The sequence below is a fragment of the Papio anubis genome, chromosome 16 (genome assembly GCF_008728515.1).
Source record: "Papio anubis isolate 15944 chromosome 16, Panubis1.0, whole genome shotgun sequence".
Classification (NCBI taxonomy): Eukaryota; Metazoa; Chordata; class Mammalia; order Primates; family Cercopithecidae; genus Papio; species Papio anubis.
This window is the reverse complement of record NC_044991.1, coordinates 65821398-65834855: the sequence shown is the minus strand read 5'-3', so window position 1 is coordinate 65834855 and position 13458 is coordinate 65821398. Positions and strand designations below refer to the sequence as shown.

The 13458-nt window shown below is 39.7% G+C and overlaps 1 protein-coding gene across 8 annotated transcripts in view; it reads right to left on the bottom strand.

Annotated features, from left to right (window-relative positions):
• The window catches only part of LOC116270809 (ral GTPase-activating protein subunit beta-like), an 80396-nt gene that overhangs the window by 32120 nt on the left and 34818 nt on the right, over positions 1 to 13458 (bottom strand). For 4 of the 8 annotated variants that reach the window (XM_031656767.1, XM_031656761.1, XM_031656760.1 and 1 more), the window contains 4 exons: positions 12203 to 12211; positions 11380 to 11513; positions 6627 to 6809; positions 5389 to 5540 (listed from right to left, as the gene is read on the bottom strand). In XM_031656767.1, coding sequence (XP_031512627.1) covers positions 5389 to 5540; positions 6627 to 6809; positions 11380 to 11513; positions 12203 to 12211 — 478 coding nt within the window. The remainder of the gene's footprint in view (positions 1 to 5388; positions 5541 to 6626; positions 6810 to 11379; positions 11514 to 12202; positions 12212 to 13458) is intronic. The other 4 variants (XM_031656762.1, XM_031656766.1, XM_031656763.1 and 1 more) reach the window with 3 other exon arrangements.

Below are 13458 nucleotides of genomic sequence, written 5' to 3'. Positions count from 1 at the left end.
ACAGTTAATTCCCAAAGCAAAATCTTCAGTTTACCTGTGCATCAATGTGTCCCCTTTCACTCTTCTGAATTTTAATGGACCACAGCCATGCTTCTCGACAGGTCAGATTTACTCCTTGTAGTGAATGCCATGGCATACTGTCCAGACTCTCCCCTCCAAGATTAAAAAGCCCTTTACCCCAGATGCATATTTGTATGTCTATTTCAGAGACATTTAATCTGCCTTTCCAGTCTGGTCCATATCCAGAAGAGAAAATACGGTTAAGCTGGTATAATTTGATCTCAGTGACCTACTCCCTTACAGGCAACCTATTTGATTTGACATCTTAGAATCTTGCATGGAATACAGCAAGCTCATATTCCACATGCTCTTTTTTTTTTTTTTTTTTGAGGCAGTCTCGCTCTGTCAGCCAGGCTGGAGTGCAGTGGTGCGATCTTGGCTCACTGCAAGCTCCGCCCTGGGTTCATGCTATTCTCCTGCCTCAGCCTCCCGAGTAGCTGGGACTACAGGCGCCCGCCACCACGCCCGGCTAGTTTTTTGTATTTTTAGTAGAGGCGGAGTAGAGGCGGGGTTTCACCGTGTTAGCTAAGATGGTCTCGATCTCCTGACCTCATGATCCGTCCGCCTCACTCTCCCAAAGTGCAGGGATTACAGGCGTGAGCTACCGCGCCTGGCTCCATATGTTTTGTGACAACCATCTCTATCCCATTTTAGAAAACCAAAGCCATATTTTCTCATTATTGATCTCCTGGTGTTTAAAAGCCATATTTTCTCATTATTGATCTCCTGGTGTTTCTCCTATTTTCTGCAAACCATTAGAGGCCTGAACTAATGCCAAGTTCTCCTGGTCCCTGAAGTTCTGAGGCAGTCTTCCTTTTAGGAGGAGAGGAAATGGAAGAAAAATAATCTGTTGAGCAATGTTCCTTTCCATTGTTAGAGATCTTTGGGTTCACACCTTAGAGTGAAAGAGGAGAGGCCATTCAAGTTGAGATTTGAGATGACAAATGTGTTGTGGAATACTGGTTTTCCAAATGAGATGCATATGAAGGGGTGGATGATATTAGAATCACAAGATAAAATCTTTGTTTCAAGATACTTTCTTTCTGTGCTACAGTTCCTTCATTACAAAATGGGAATAATAATGGTACCTATCTGATGGAATTGTTATAATATTATGTGATATAATATCATATCACAACAATTCACATAATATCCTAACAATCCTATTCTCATAGGTACCACTATTATTCCCATATACCATTATTACTCCCATTTCATATTATATGAAATGCTGTTTCATATAATATCATGAACTTGTAGATAGATTTAAAAATCCCTGTGGACTTGAAGGAAATGTTCTGACAATGTGCTTTGGGAGTCCATCTGTTCAATATTTTTATCAATGTATTTAGAACACACAGGGTATGCTCATTAAATGTGCAGTTGACCAAAAGCTGAGCTGCAGAGATAATATACCATAGAAACAGTTGAGATCCAAAAGAATCTTAAAGACTAAAAATAATGAGGTAAATCTTAGATGAAGAAATTTCAGGTTTAAATGTAAAGTTCTGTGCATTACTTTCAAACACTCCCAAACAAGTACAGGATGAGAAAAACAGATGAAAGGTAAACATGTGAAAAAAAACTCAAGGATTTTAGTTGACTTAATGCAAATCACCAAGTTCTCAAAAATGCAATGCAGTCTGAGTACATTTTAATGAAAACGTAATATTATACAGAGTTTAAAGATCATTAAAACATATCTAGAATATTGTACTCTGCTGGGTGCAAGTGGCTCACACCTATAATCCCAGCACTTTGGGACGCCGAGGCGGGTGGATCACCTGAGGTCAGAAGTTCCAGACCAGCTTAGCCAACATGGTGAAATCCCGTCTCCACTAAAAATACAAAAATCACCAGGGTGTGGTGGCACGCCCCTGTAGTCCCAGGTACTCGGGAAGCTGAGGCAGGAGAATTGCTTGACTCTGGGAGGCAGCAGTTGCAGTGAGCCAACATCATGACATTGCACTCCAGCCTGCATGACAGGGTGAGACTCTGTCTCAAGAAAAAAAAAAATAATAATAGAGTATTATACTCTGTAAACCACCTGTAAGAGGCGCATAGTCAAACCTATGCCAGTTAAGAATAACCAGGATGATAAAGGTACTTGAATCTTTGTAATATTTAAAACAAACAAACAAACAAACAAACAAAAAAAAAACTGAAGGTAATGGCGGAAGTGAACCAGAGAGAACATGAGGACTGCTTTTGGATACTGCTACTGCCTGGACAAAAAGGATTTAATGATCAAAAGTATGAATCAGAACCAATGCATAGAAGTGGGAGAGATTTTAGCTCGATGTAAAGTACCAAGTCTTTAACAAAATGAAATAGGCAAGCTTGGGGGTTAGAAAATCTCCAAATTAGAGGCTAAATAACTTGGTACACATGTCTTAAAGGTGACAGGAAAAGGGACTGTTGAAATGACTTCCAAGAGCCCTAATCCTGAATTTGTATTAGTGTACACAGAGGGGGAAAAAAACCTAACCAGCTAATCTGTACTCCATAATTTTCTACTATGTGTTCAGCATTGTGTTGGCAAAGAGGCCAACGTGCTCTCTACCAAGACTGGGGAGACAACACTAGCACGCATCACACATAACCAGGTATAATCATGACAGTATAAAATTCCACGCTGTGCATTAGGGTCAGAGAGAATGAGCACAGAAGTGCAGAAAAGAGTCATCTTTAGAAGCGGAATAACCAAAGGCCCCATGGAGGTAGCCTGATTTGCTATAAGCACTGAACAGTGGAAGATGTAGCCAAAGGAAGAAAAAAGAGGTCCTGAAACCCAGGGGAAGAGCATAAACAGGTGTAAGCACAGCCAGTTCATAGCCACAGTGCTCTGTCAGGCCTGACAATGGCAGAAGAGATAAGCTGCAAAGCAGTGGTGGAAAAGATCAGATGGTGCCCTTGAAAACCAAATCGAGGAGTTTAGACAAAGAAGGAAACAGATCTACTCAAGGTTTTCAATCATTCAAGCAGTAGAATCAAAATTGTGCTTAAGGACGATGAGTTTTGCAATAGAATAAAAGATGAACAAGAAGGGCTAAGAGATCAAAAATAGGGCAACTGGGCAAGAAGTGAGGAGGGCCTGGACTAGGATGCTATCCAGGTTGGAGAGAATGGAGGAAATACTTTACAAAAATAAAACCTGTTTAACTCAGTCACTGGCTTTACATGGGGAATGACAGAAAGACAAATCAGACAAACAGCCAAAGTTCTGTGTTTGCATAACTGGCAAACAGCAATGATACCAACACAAAGCAATTGTGAGAGAACACAGAAATCTGGTTAGGGACACGTTTCATGATGACAGTTAAGACTGAAAACTGGAGATACCATTTGTCGAGTTGCTAGCAGAGACAAGACAGCTGAAGAGAAACAGATAAGCCATCTAGCTTACTGGTGAGGTTGAGAAGAAGCATCCCAAGACTCTACTCACCCTGAGCACATATGCAATCCTCACTGCCAGTCATGCACTCATAGAACACCCCGTCCAGGCTAGGATGGAGCAAGCTTATTTTTGCATAATGAGAAATGTCCCCTCCTTTCTCTCCATATCCTTCTTACTCTTCAAGACATACATCAAGTTTTAGTTCCATGACACCTTTTTTTTTTTTTTTTTTTTTTTCTGAGATGGAAGCTCACTCTGTCATCAGGATGAAGTACAGCGGTGTGATCTTGGCTCACTGCAACCTCCGTGTCCTGGGTTCAAGCGATTCTCTTGCCTCAGCCTCCTGAATAGCTGGGACTACTACCACGCCCAGCTAATTTTTGTATTTTTAGTAGAGGCGGGGTTTCACCATGTTGGCCAGGATGGTCTCAATCTCTTGACCTTGTGATCCGCCCTCCTCGGCCTCCCGAAGTGCAGGGATTACAGGCATGAGCCACTGTGCCCGGGCCTATGGCACTTTTAAGGCTCCCCTGGCCCACATAAGGTCTTCTTTCTGAACTTGTATTACTTCTAGTATTCATCATCAGCATAAGCGCATGTTTCAGTAGCTGTACTCACATTTTTTTAAATATTATTTTCTAGCTATTTGCCAAACCTCCATAAAGTCACCGAAAGTCCAGTATTTGCATAGTGAGCAGGACTAAATGACAGGAAGCACTCTTCTAAAACTTCACTGAATGACTTAAGCCCACAGGAACAGAAACAAATCCAACTTCATTGTGCATGTCCCAAGTAAGCAACAGGCCACTAAACTCGTAGAAGATGCTGGGATCTTGGTAAGGGCTGACTTACACACACATTTTCAAGCGGTTTTGCCTGCTTTACTAAGACCAAGATGCCCCAGCCCAGACTGACTTGCCACTCCTCCTTTCTGCTTTTACATTTTCTGAGCCTTCATCTGCACATGTCCTTTCATTAGCCTCATCTTTCCATGTGTACTATGGTTCCACCTAATCTTCACTAACTGTTTCATTCAGTCCACAAATGTGGCTAAGCTGCCTTCCTTCCCTCTTTCCACTATGCTCACTTACAAGCCAAACATAAACTCTCTCAACCTTCTCCGCTACTCTTTTTCAAGATACCAAACTCCCTGTTTTTACTCCTTTACTACACCAAAATGCTCAAAACAGCAGTCTTGGTGCCTTCTTACCCACCCTGTACTCTGGCTTGTGGCTCAAACTTGACCCATCCTCTCAGAGTCAGGTCCAATGTCATTTTCCCTAAGAATGTTACTCTGACTTCCCCTTATCTGGAAGTATTCATTTCTTCCTTCCAACTCCCTAGCATTTTATTTATACCTCTTCTCTTGGAGCACTTATTTTCCACCTAATATTATAGCTATTTGTGTTCCTATTTTATCTTCCCTACCAGACAAGATGGTAGACATAATGGTGACTAAATCAGATTTATCTTTATGATCCTATTCTCAGTTCTTAGGAGAGTTCATAAATCTTGGTTGAATGAACCTATACTATATAATATAAATGGTATAGCAGAGAATACAGACCACTGAGCTGTAAAGCAGATCTAATAGTGTAACCACAGAGAGACAGACATCATCTCTGGACTTAGCATCAAAGTGAGGGGGTACAGTAAGTCTAGCTCTAACACGGTATGACTTGAATTAACATCAAATGGTATAGAAAAAGAAGAACTCAAACTCTCAATCCCAAGTTCCTAGTTTCTTTTGGTCTAAAAAACAGGTAAAAAAATATATACAGATTTTCTTTCCATTTTGTTTCTGGAGAAAAAGTATCCTAAAGGGGCTGCATAACGCAATGCTGAACAATCGGGAAGGAAAGGAAACAACATGGATCACGGCTAACCCCATCTAGTTCCTAGGCACAATCCCTGTGCGGTCACTTCCATACCATGTCAGGGTGGCTTCAGCAGCATCCTTTACCCTCATAGATGCAGGGTTTGGCTCCTTATCTCCTTTGTACTTGACCTCTTGCTCGCTGTTCCTGGACTTACTTCCTGAGATACCCAGTTCCACAATCTCCAGTACTTCCTTAAGGCAGTCCTAAAAGCAGGAAAGGCAGATCAATTTTTGTAACACATCTTTCTCATGAGAAGACAAGGAAATCCATCCACATGCTAGCAGTGGTTGTGTTTTGGTGGAAGGGCTCCAGATTCTTGCTAATTTCTTTAATGAGTATATATTAACTTCATAGTAATACAATAAACTTTACACCCCCACCCCCCAATTTCTCTTTAAAGAACTAAATTTTGGTGTTTAGAGTGTTAGATAAATAAATTCAATTCAACTTTCTTGTTAAATTACCAAAGACTGTAAATCACAAAAGCACAAACCAAAGAGATTAAATAATAATTCAGTTAAGCCTGGGATAGTGTAACCACAGAGAGACAGACAGCATCTCTGGACTTAGCTATCAAAGTGAGGGAGATGGTTTAAGACATATTATTAATATCCAAAGGAAATCTTGTCATTGACATTTTTAGGTAATTTCTGGTATTATAACTTCAGAAGCCATAATGAAAATGACTAAGATTTAATCAACAATATTATTCCTTAAACTACATAAAGGTCTCCATAAATATCGAATGATCTCTCCTTTTATTTGCACTGTAAATTCCTTATAACACCTGCTTCCCTATAAGGAAGACATTACGTGGAACAATGGTAGGGAACGTGGACTAGTTATCTGCGTCCACTTGAGAGTGAAGAAATGAGTATGGAGTAACATATTTCCATAGAAGCAACCTTTAGGACAAGCTGTGCTCTAGGTTTGCAGCCTGGCAATCATCTGCCCTTCTTTGTTTGGTGAAGGGTGACCGAAGTGCCTACTAGCTATCTCCAGGCTACCATCCTTTCAAGAAACAACAGTCTTGATAGTTCAGATAAATTAGTCAAGGTCCCATCTTTCTAAAGAATTTCTCTATGACTTAATTTGCAACCAAATGTAAGCAAAATGAACAGTTTTCAAGTTGTACCCAAAAGGACAAGTGTTTCACTGTAATCTAACAAGTATTTTCAGTTTATAAAGTGTACAATACTGTATTTAAATTTAGATATTCTCTTTCAAAAGGCATTTTGCTAGCACACATTTTTGTTTTTACTTAATGGTTTAAAATAAAATAAACTCACCTTTTCATCAAGCATATCAGGGTGCTCTGTCAGCCAGACACAGAGACACTGAAAAGCTGCCACTATCATGGAGTGCAGATCCCTAGAGTGAAAAGGAGCTGGCCGACTACACTGATACACAATGTAGCTGCACACAGAACTGATGGCTCGCTTCCGGTCTCCTGAGTCAACCATCACCTTTACCTAAGCATATTCATTTGGAGAACAAAAACAATCAGCCAGGAATTACTGTACCAATTTCAAAGCATTTGCACTGAAGTTTGACCTATTTGACAATGTGATACACTACAGGAAGCCTTGCTTTTTTATATTATGTATATATAGGAACAGATTATTTCAGATGTATTGTAATACTCCCCCCAAAATAGTGGCATTTTTCAAGTGCTGAAACAGTATTTCATTTTAGCATAGTTTTTCATGCCCTAAAACCCAAACCCATTGGGTACACCTGTCCATCATCGCCAGAGACTGAAAGAACATGGGCACATTTTTAAACCCCTAACCCAACCTCACAGTGATGCTCTAGGTTCTGCAGAAAGTTCTGTGCAGCTGCTCAGAGGCATAACTGTCATACAGTAAATTGCCCAATATTTCAAGTATACAACTGGTCAATTCTGACATAAGTATGCACCTGTGAACTATCACCACAATCGACAGTGGACATATCTATCACCTCCAAATCTCTTCATGCACCTTTGTAATCCTTCCTCCTACTCCTCTTTGCCCCTCTCCCTAAGCAACTGCTGATCTGCTGTCACTATAGATTAGCTTGCATTTTCTAGAGTTTAAAGAAATAAAATCATTTAAAAGTCATACAATATGTACCTTTTTTTGGTCTGGTTTCTTTCACTCAGCATAATTATTTTCAGATTTAGCTACACTTTTGGGTGTATCAATTGTTCATTCATTTATATTGCTGAATAGTAGTCCATTACATGGATATACCACAATTTATCTAGTTACCTATGAACGGACATTGGGTTATTTCCAGCTTCTGGATATTATAATTACAGCTGCTATAAACATTCATGTACAAGGTATTTGTATCGATATATGTTCTCTTATCTCCTAGGAGTGGAATTATTGGGTCATATGTAGGTGTATGCTTACCTTTTTAAGGAACAGCCAAGCTGTTTTCCAAAATGGTGGTTCCATTTAACATTCCCATCAACAGTTCCTCCACATCCTCACCAACATTTGGTATGGCCAGTCTTTTATACTTCAGCCATTCTAAGAGATTTGCAGTGGTATCTCATCATGGTTTTAACTGCATTTCCCTAATAATTAATGATATTGAGTATTTTTTCATATGCTTATTTGTCATCTGTGTATCGTCTCTGATAAAACATCTATTCAAACCTTTTGCCCAATTTTTAATTGGGTTGTTTGTTGTATTATTAAGGGCTTTTGTTGTTGTGTTTTGTCTTCTTAAAAGATTTTATTAAAAGTCTTTACAAGGCAACATCCAGACTCCAGATCCAGCTGCCAAGGAGACCCTATTACGCAGCTGGGGCTGGGTAGAGCATGGCTTCCTAATCTGTCCTGAGATGGGCATGGCGAATAGTATCTCATTTTTAGGGTCCACAGTGCTCACGTGGTCAGGCAGGGATTCTTAAGGCCAATCTTACCACTTGGGCATAGAACGTATGAGCTTCACTCTGACGTGCAGCAAACCCTGTCTTATCAGCACATGGTAGATGGTGGTATCAATGTAGCAGTTAACAGGGTCCCTGCTATGGATCATCAGATGACACACAAAGTTCATGGATTCAGTTCTCTGTCCTTAGAGTTTCCCTGACACCATGAACTCGCAGCCCTTGCCCCACTCTCCATAATGAACCATAGCACACTACAGAAGGCTCTCCTCACAGCAAACCCTAATAGTGGTTTACAGTACAGACTCTGTCTGGGCAATGGCATAGAGAATTCTTTTAGGCCACCTTTTCAGCATAAAGCTTTACCTGCCCTCAAGGAAGCCAAACCTCTTCTGAACTACCTCGGCCAATTCACAGATCCGGTGGTTCTTTTCACGAAGAACATTCTGCATCCTGGAGGCTAAGGTAGTGATTTCTATCCTGGTTGTTACAACTTGGACCTTAACCCCAGAGTAGTCACCTTCTGCAAGCTTCTGAGTGAAGAACTCGCTCAGTTTACTTCTTAAGATGCTATCAAACTTCCTCTTCTTAGAAATTTTCACTGCCATATTGCTGCTGTGCACCACCAAAAGGAAAGGCTATTATTGAGTTCTGAGAGTTCTTTATGTAATCTGAATACAAATCTTTCATCAAATATATGCTTTGTAAACATTTCCTCCCAGCCTGTGATTTGTCATCTCATTCTTTTAACAGTGTTTACTAAAGAACAGCAGTTTTAAATTTTGAAGTCCAACATACCAGTTTGTTCTTCTACAGCGTAACATCTAAGAAATCTATCCCAAGGTCACAAAGATTTTCTCCTGTTTTCTTCTGGAAGTTTTATAGTTTAGTTTATACATATATATTTATGTAACAGAGACAAAGTCTCACTATGTTGCCCAGACTGATCTCATCTTGCCTCAGCCTCCCAAAGTGCTGGGATTATAGGCATGAACCACCGTGCCCAGCCAGTCTGAGTTAATTTTTGTTCACAGTGCAAGGTATGAATCAAAATTTTTTGTTTTTTGTATATGAATATCCAATTGTTTTATAGTACCTCTGGTTGAAAAGACTATCCTTTCTCCTTTGAATTACCTTTGCACCAAAAATCAGATGACCACTTATGTATGGATATACTATTTTCTTCCACCAATCCATTTGTCCACCCCTATGCCAATACCAGGCTGTTTTGATTTACTGTAGCCTTACAGTAAATCATGAAATCAGGAAGTGTTAGCCCTTTATGAATTGTTAGGCAGGTCCAGAGCAGTGCTCCATCTAGGACTAATTATTCCTTACTACTGAGTGTCCTAAAGGTCACAGGAAACAGTACCTTGCTCTCAAAGACAGCAGTGCGGTCCTGTGTGTCTCACAAATGGCTGTTTTTTTATTTTCTGTACCAGTAAGTGCTTCTCGCAAAATTACAATGTCCATTCTGGAGGATCTTTGAGGTAAACTCTAAGTGGTGGTAAGAACACCTTAGGTTTTATCGCTTATTTTGTTTCTTATGGCTTAGGTAAGTCACAGCCTCTGACACCTATTCCCACAACTAAAAAACGAGGATTTGAACCGTATCATCCCAGACAGTAGCACCTGTTCATCAACTTTTTGTTCACAAAATATTTTCTATATTTCCTCAATTATATATTATATGTAAGATAATCCTGCTCATCTTACTGATAAGAAAACACTTAGACGTTAGAGAAAATGCAAAGAAAGTGAAACTCTCATACATTGGGAATGTAAAATGATTCAGTCACTATGAAAAACAGTTTGGCAGTTCCTCAAAAAGTTAAACATAGGGTTATTGTATGACCCAGTAATTCTGCTCCTAGGTGTACATTCAAAAGAATTGAAAACTGGTATTCAAACAAATACATGTACATACATGTTCACAGCAGCACTACCTGACAACAGCCTAAAGATTAAAACAACCCAAATGTCCATCAACTGATAAACGGATAAACTGGGGTATATACACACAATGAAATATTATCCAATCATAAAAGGGAATACAGTTGTGACACATTCTACAACATAAATGAAACTTGAAAACATTACGCTTAGTGAAAGAAACCAGACACAAAAGGTCACACATTGTATGATTCCATTTATATGAAATGTCCAGAATAGGTGGATCCATTGAGACGAAATGCAGACTGGTGGTTGTCAGAGGAGTGGGGTGGGTAGACTGAAGCAAAACTGCTTCATGGGTATGGGGCTTCCTTTAGGGATGATAAAAACATTTTAGACCTATAAGTAGAAGTTGCTCAACACTGTGAATGTGTCAAGTCACTGAATTGTTTTTAAATGGCTAATTTTATATTATACAAATTTCATCTCAAAAGAAAGAATACACTTAGAAAAGCACAAATGACCACCAAGTTCTAAGTTTCCACAAAACTGAAATAATGGCTGTGAAAGAAATCTGAAAAGTGTAGCTAAGGCTGGGTGCAGTGGCTCACACCTGTAATCCTATTACTTTGGGAGGCTAAGGCGGGTGGATCACTTGAGGTCAGAAGTTCGAGATCAGTCTGACCAACATGGTGAAACTCCATCTCTACTAAAAGTACAAAAATTAGCTAGCTGTGATGGCGTATGCCTGTAATCCCAGCTAGTCAGGAGGCTGAGGCAGGGGAATTGCTTGGAAGCAGAGGCTGCAGTGAGCTGAGTTTGCACCATTGCACTACAGCCTGGGCGACAGAGTAAGACTCTGTCTCAAAAAAAAAAAAAAAAAAAAGTGTAGCCAATTTTCACTTATCTCTGATAATGGAGGATGGCAGAGCCACAGGTAATCCCAAATGGTATACATTAGGATAACCATTTTTTACAAAATCAATATGTATTTTATTATCATATGCAAATAAATAAATGACAAGTATTGAAATGTTTCCTATAATTTAACAGTAAAAATCTCATTCATACTTTTTGAATCTATTTTAAAAAGTAAAGTTCATTTCATAGAATATCACTTGGAGGCTTAACTTTGCACACTTTGGATATAAACTATGTTTGAGTATGAGCAACACTAAAATACCCACACAAGGGGTCAAGAGATACAGAAAAAAGAACCACGGCCCAAGGCTGTTGGGTTAAAATAAAAGGACTGTCTTCCTCACCTTTGCAAGGCCAGAGAGGAGCTCTAAAGCTGCCAGTGATATGCTCATGTCTTGGCGCCACTGGGAGTTGAGTCTTTGGGTGACGAGATGAATGCTGCGAATCAGGAGCCCAGCAGCTGAATCTGTATTAAGAGCTAGGATATAACCCCAATGCCACATCCCACAGGGAGGGAAAACAACTAAGCATTAGTAACGAGAAGCACAGCATCCACTAGGCACAGACCACAGCAGCCACAGTGAGAACGACGGGCACCCACACAGTGCTATGTTCCCCACCCCACTGGATTGAGTGCCAAGCCCAACTACACAGTGCACAGGCATATGTGCTAGACCAGAGCAGCTTCTAGCTCCTGGTTCATGCACTTTCACACAACTGTGGGATTTGGCAGTTTCAGTGTCATTTTTATAACAACGTAAATCTTAAAGTTTCTAAATTATCAACTCATAGAGAGGTACATTTTCAAAAAGAGTGATGAAAAGGCTATCAATCATTTCCTTCAAACTTTATAGAGGAAAGAATTCTAATTTTACAGCCTCCTCAGACGCTGGGAAGTACTCTAAAGCAAGCATCTGTTGAAATTACTTACAGGGTTTAAGCCATCAAAACTCACATGCAATGCCTTTTCAAACACACTTTAACATTTAATTCTCCAGGATTACTTTAATACTTCTAAAAAAATTAAATAACCAAGCCACACGTATTTTTATTTGGGCTCCAATCTATATTTAAAAGCAATCACTAGTTAGCTAGTAGGAAATTAGGAAAAATTAAATAAGGACAAATTAAACTGAATTTATAAAGGAAGCTTTAGGGACATTATACCTGTCGATCCTATCAGAAAGAGGGCAGTGACAACAGAAAAAGGAATGATCATTAAAGAGAGACACTCATGCGACACTAACACAAATCAGGATTTCTTAGTAAAAAATAGTTTACGACATTACAAGCAGAGCTCACTAACACCAGTTCAAAATGCTAAAACAAACAATAATCACTTAAAACATTTATATTAGAACACATGCAGTAATGAAAAATTTCTTTTTTTCTTTGTTTTTGTTTTGTTTTGTTTTGAGATGGAGTCTTGCTCTGTTGCCCAGGCTGGAATACAGTGGCGCAATCTCGGCTCACGGCAACCTCTGCCTCCCGGGTTCAAGCGAGCCTCCTGCCCTGACCTCCCGAGTAACTGGGATTACAGTTGCCTGCCACCATCCCCAGCTAATTTTTGTATTTTTAGTAGAGATAGGGTTTCACAGGCTGGTCTCGAATCCCTGACCTCAGGTGATCCGCCCACCTTGGCCTCCCAAAGTGCTGGGATCACAGGCGTGAGCCACTGCCCCCAGCTAGTATTGAAAAATTTATTTAGCTTAAAGATGTTTTAGAAAGCATGAAAAATAATTTTCAACCTATAGAATGCCTAAATCTACATACACAGTGAATAATTTAAATAACTTCTTCACAAATATAATATTTAAATGTGTCAAATATCCACATAATGGCTTTATATATCTGACATGTTCAAGGATACTTGTTGCAAACTTAAACCATAGAAACATGCCTCATGAATTCATCAACTCACGAACATGGCTCATGACATGCCTCATGAACCTCATGAACATGGCTCATGAACTCTCCAGATGATTAAAAAATTAAACTCACATCTAAGAATCTAGATATCACTCCAATCTAGTTGGATAAGTGCTCATAGATTCAATACACCGTTAGTACTTGTGCAGAAAAACATAAAGGTACCCACAAACTCACAGAACCCATAAAACAACTGCCCAAGGTAGGGGACAACCTTGTATAGGATGCTTGGCTGGCAAATGTTTTAGTTGGCAGGACAAAAAAAAAAAATGTTTCAGGGCTAATGAATCTAGTGAGCTATAGTAGGGGGTACACAGGTTTTAACATGAAGACACGCTTTCCTCTGGGCTGCTATCTAATACATCCCCCATCACCCTCCTTGCCACACTGCAATAACTGCCTTATTGGACATCTCTGCCACTACACTGTGAGCTCTGAGGCAGAGCCCACATCTTACTTGGTTCTCTACCACCACACATAGTAGAGAATTCAGA